Source organism: Microtus ochrogaster, chromosome 5, assembly GCF_000317375.1.
Source record: "Microtus ochrogaster isolate Prairie Vole_2 chromosome 5, MicOch1.0, whole genome shotgun sequence".
Classification (NCBI taxonomy): domain Eukaryota; kingdom Metazoa; phylum Chordata; class Mammalia; order Rodentia; family Cricetidae; genus Microtus; species Microtus ochrogaster.
This window is the reverse complement of record NC_022012.1, coordinates 95,215,635-95,218,679: the sequence shown is the minus strand read 5'-3', so window position 1 is coordinate 95,218,679 and position 3,045 is coordinate 95,215,635. Positions and strand designations below refer to the sequence as shown.

Below are 3,045 nucleotides of genomic sequence, written 5' to 3'. Positions count from 1 at the left end.
GGAAAAAGCAAGAAGAAAAAACCAAACAAGCAAAAGAGCTGGGCAGCAGGAGCACACACATTTATACCCAGCACTCAGACGCAGAGGAAGGCAGATCTCTGAGTTCAAGGCTAGCCTGATCTATAGAGTGAGTTCCAGGACAGCTACAGACACACAGAGAAACCCTGTCTCAATAAGTCTAAAGTAGATAAAGAGACAGATGATAGAGAGATAAAATGAAAAACAAGAGAAGCGACTAGGGATAGAGCTCCGTCAGTGGCATTTTTTGTTTGTTTTCTGTGGTGGGAGTAGGTCTTACTTCATAGCCCAGGTTAGCCTAGAACTTACTATCCCCCAGCCTCAGCCTCCTGAGTGCTTGGATTCCAGGTGTGTATCACCTGCACACCCTGCTATAAATGTTCTTTCCTCTTTCTCTGTCTGTGTGTGTGAGCCATGTGCAGACCAGAAAGCAGCCTCAAGTCTTTTCCCTCAGGAGCCATCTACCAAAAAGGAGGTCTCTAAATGGCGTAACAGTTTTCCTAATAGGCTAGGCTGGCTAACCAGAGAATCCCAGTTCTCTCCTCATGTTAATACAGCAAACACCTTACTGACATTATCTTTCCAATCCCATAAATTCTTCAGGGTTTTTTTTTTTTATCCTATGTGCATGTGTATTTTTCTTTATGTGTGTCTGTGCACCACATGTATGCCTGGTGCCCATGGAAGCCAGAAGAGAGCATCATTCTCTGTAAGAATGAAGATATAGACAGTCTAAGCTCCCACATGGGTACTTGGAATTGAACTTGGGTCCTCTGGAGGAGCAGCCAGTGCTCCACAGCCCCTTCTCACATCGCTTCTTACCTTTGTCGTTGTTCTCTTTGCTAGACACTTCAGAGAAAGCCTTTTCTAGTCTCGCAATAGACTGGGCATCTATTTCATGGGCTCTTCTCACAGGCTCTAATAATTTCAGTCTTCTGTTCTCTTCCCGGAGGGAATGATTTTCCATAGCATACTTTGCAACTCTGGGGTGGTGCTCCACCTGTGACATTGAGAAATCACACACATCATGTGTTCACAAAATGTCCTAAGGAACTGGTCTCTCTAAAAGCCATTCAGAGCCTAGCATGCGAAAGGCTCTGGGTTGATCTCCAGCACAGAAAAATAAATAAAAGGAGTAAGGGGGTAAAAGGGGGTAGAGAGATGTCTCAGCAGTTAAAAACACTGACTGCTTTTTCAGAGAACCTGGGTTTAACTTGCAGCACCCACATGGCTGTAATTCCAGTTCCAGGATAGGCAACACCCTCTGCTGGCTTCCTCAGGTACCACGGAAGCACATGGTACATAGACATATATGCAAGCAAAACACCCATACACAGAAAATACAATAAATAAATCTTTAAAAAGAGGTGGGAGAATAAGGAAAATTCATGTCTATTAAGATTAAATTTGCCCTCCAAAATACATTAACTAGCAAAGTGCAGGAAAGCATATAAAAAAATGGAAGTAAAATATTTATCCATTGATTGGACATGTATTAAATATATTGGACACAAAAAATTTATTTTGGTTTTCAAATTGGGTGCCTCGTGAAACTCATCCTGTCTAGAGAAAAGGAGCCCCCTGAAAAGCTCAGCTCTGCGGAGGCTGGGGTAAGGACCGCTGCTGTGGAGCCCAAGGCATTGCCTTTCCTTCTGTCTTCAGCTGCAGACTTGGAAAAGGGAGAGGAAATCACGCAGCTCACACTGCCAGTCAAGCTCACGGTACAACAGAACGAGCTGCTGAAGACTGCACACATGCCCTAGAGCTCCTCCCTAGGGATGCAGCAGCAGCTTGCACTCACTTGTTCTCGCAGAGTCTGGATCTCGTCCCTCAGCTCCGACAACAGACGGTCCTGCTCCTCAGGCAGGAAGCGTCCCCGGGCCTCCTTCTGCAGCCTCTCTAGACGCATTATCTGGTCCTCGCGGAACTTCACGATCATTTTATTAGACTGAATGAATTTTTCCTTTTTGAGGGTGAGGTCTTCTAGTTGGGTAATTTTTTCTGCCAGAGACTTAAAAAAATCATGATTCAGTTAAATATGAAAATTAATTTAGCTTTCCTATTCTCATGAACCCGGCAGGGAGCACCAACTCCAAACTCAAAGGCACGAAGCCCTTTCCTTCACATCTGGTGCTTTGTGTCACTCCCTGAAATGATGAAAACCAACACGACAGCAAAGTCCAAAATGTCCCAGATCTCTTTCTGTCTCCTACCTTCTTTTCCTGCTCAGATTTCTTAAAGAATAGCATTGCTTCCAGGAAATGTTCTATGTAGTTAGTCTTCTCTTTGTCTAAAAAGGGAAAATAAGAAACATGTCCATTTGTCAAAACTAAGACTTTATTTCTGCCCACTCTCACTGGTGACCAATTTCATGCTAACTCTCTCAGCAAACAGGCTGTTCTACAAAGGAAACACGTTTCTCGTTATTTACTTAGCATAAATACATGTGCTGAAAGAATTGGAAGTGGGTTGTTTTAAAAACTGTAGCCCAGGTTGGCCTTGAACACCTGGCAATCCTGCCTTAGCCTCTCAAATGCTGGACTTACAGGCATGAGCCACCAGAGCTTGCTTAGAAATGAGTCTACAGCACCTGGAGGAGAACACAGTCCCTCCAGCCTAATGCAAACTCTTATTTATTTATTGTCTTCGTCTGTAGCTCTGTAGTAGGGACTGGCCTAAAACTCATTCTGTAGCCTAGGCTAGTCTAAATCTAAACACCTTGCCTCAGCTCCCTGACTTCTGGGAATCAGGTACACAGACTATGCTTATATTATTATTCCAACGTGTACTCTATATTATTATAGCAACGTGTACTCTATATTATAGCAACGCATACTCTATATTATTATAGCAATGCGTACTCTATATTATTATAGCAACGTGTACTCTATATTATTATAGCAACGCATACTCTATATTATTATAGCAATGCGTACTCTATATTATTATAGCAACGCATACTCTATATTATTATAGCAATGCGTACTCTCTATTATTATAGCAACGTGTACTCTATATTATTATAGC

At 42.7% G+C, this 3,045-nt stretch overlaps 1 protein-coding gene across 1 annotated transcript in view; it reads right to left on the bottom strand.

Moving 5' to 3' along the window:
- Kif15 (kinesin family member 15) overlaps positions 1-3,045 on the bottom strand; it is a 53,091-nt gene that overhangs the window by 25,533 nt on the left and 24,513 nt on the right. Inside the window, exons 12-14 of the mRNA XM_005348151.3 lie at positions 2,232-2,308; positions 1,820-2,029; positions 841-1,018 (exon numbers count right to left, since the gene is read on the bottom strand). Of these exons, the coding sequence (XP_005348208.1) occupies positions 841-1,018; positions 1,820-2,029; positions 2,232-2,308 (465 nt within the window). The remainder of the gene's footprint in view (positions 1-840; positions 1,019-1,819; positions 2,030-2,231; positions 2,309-3,045) is intronic.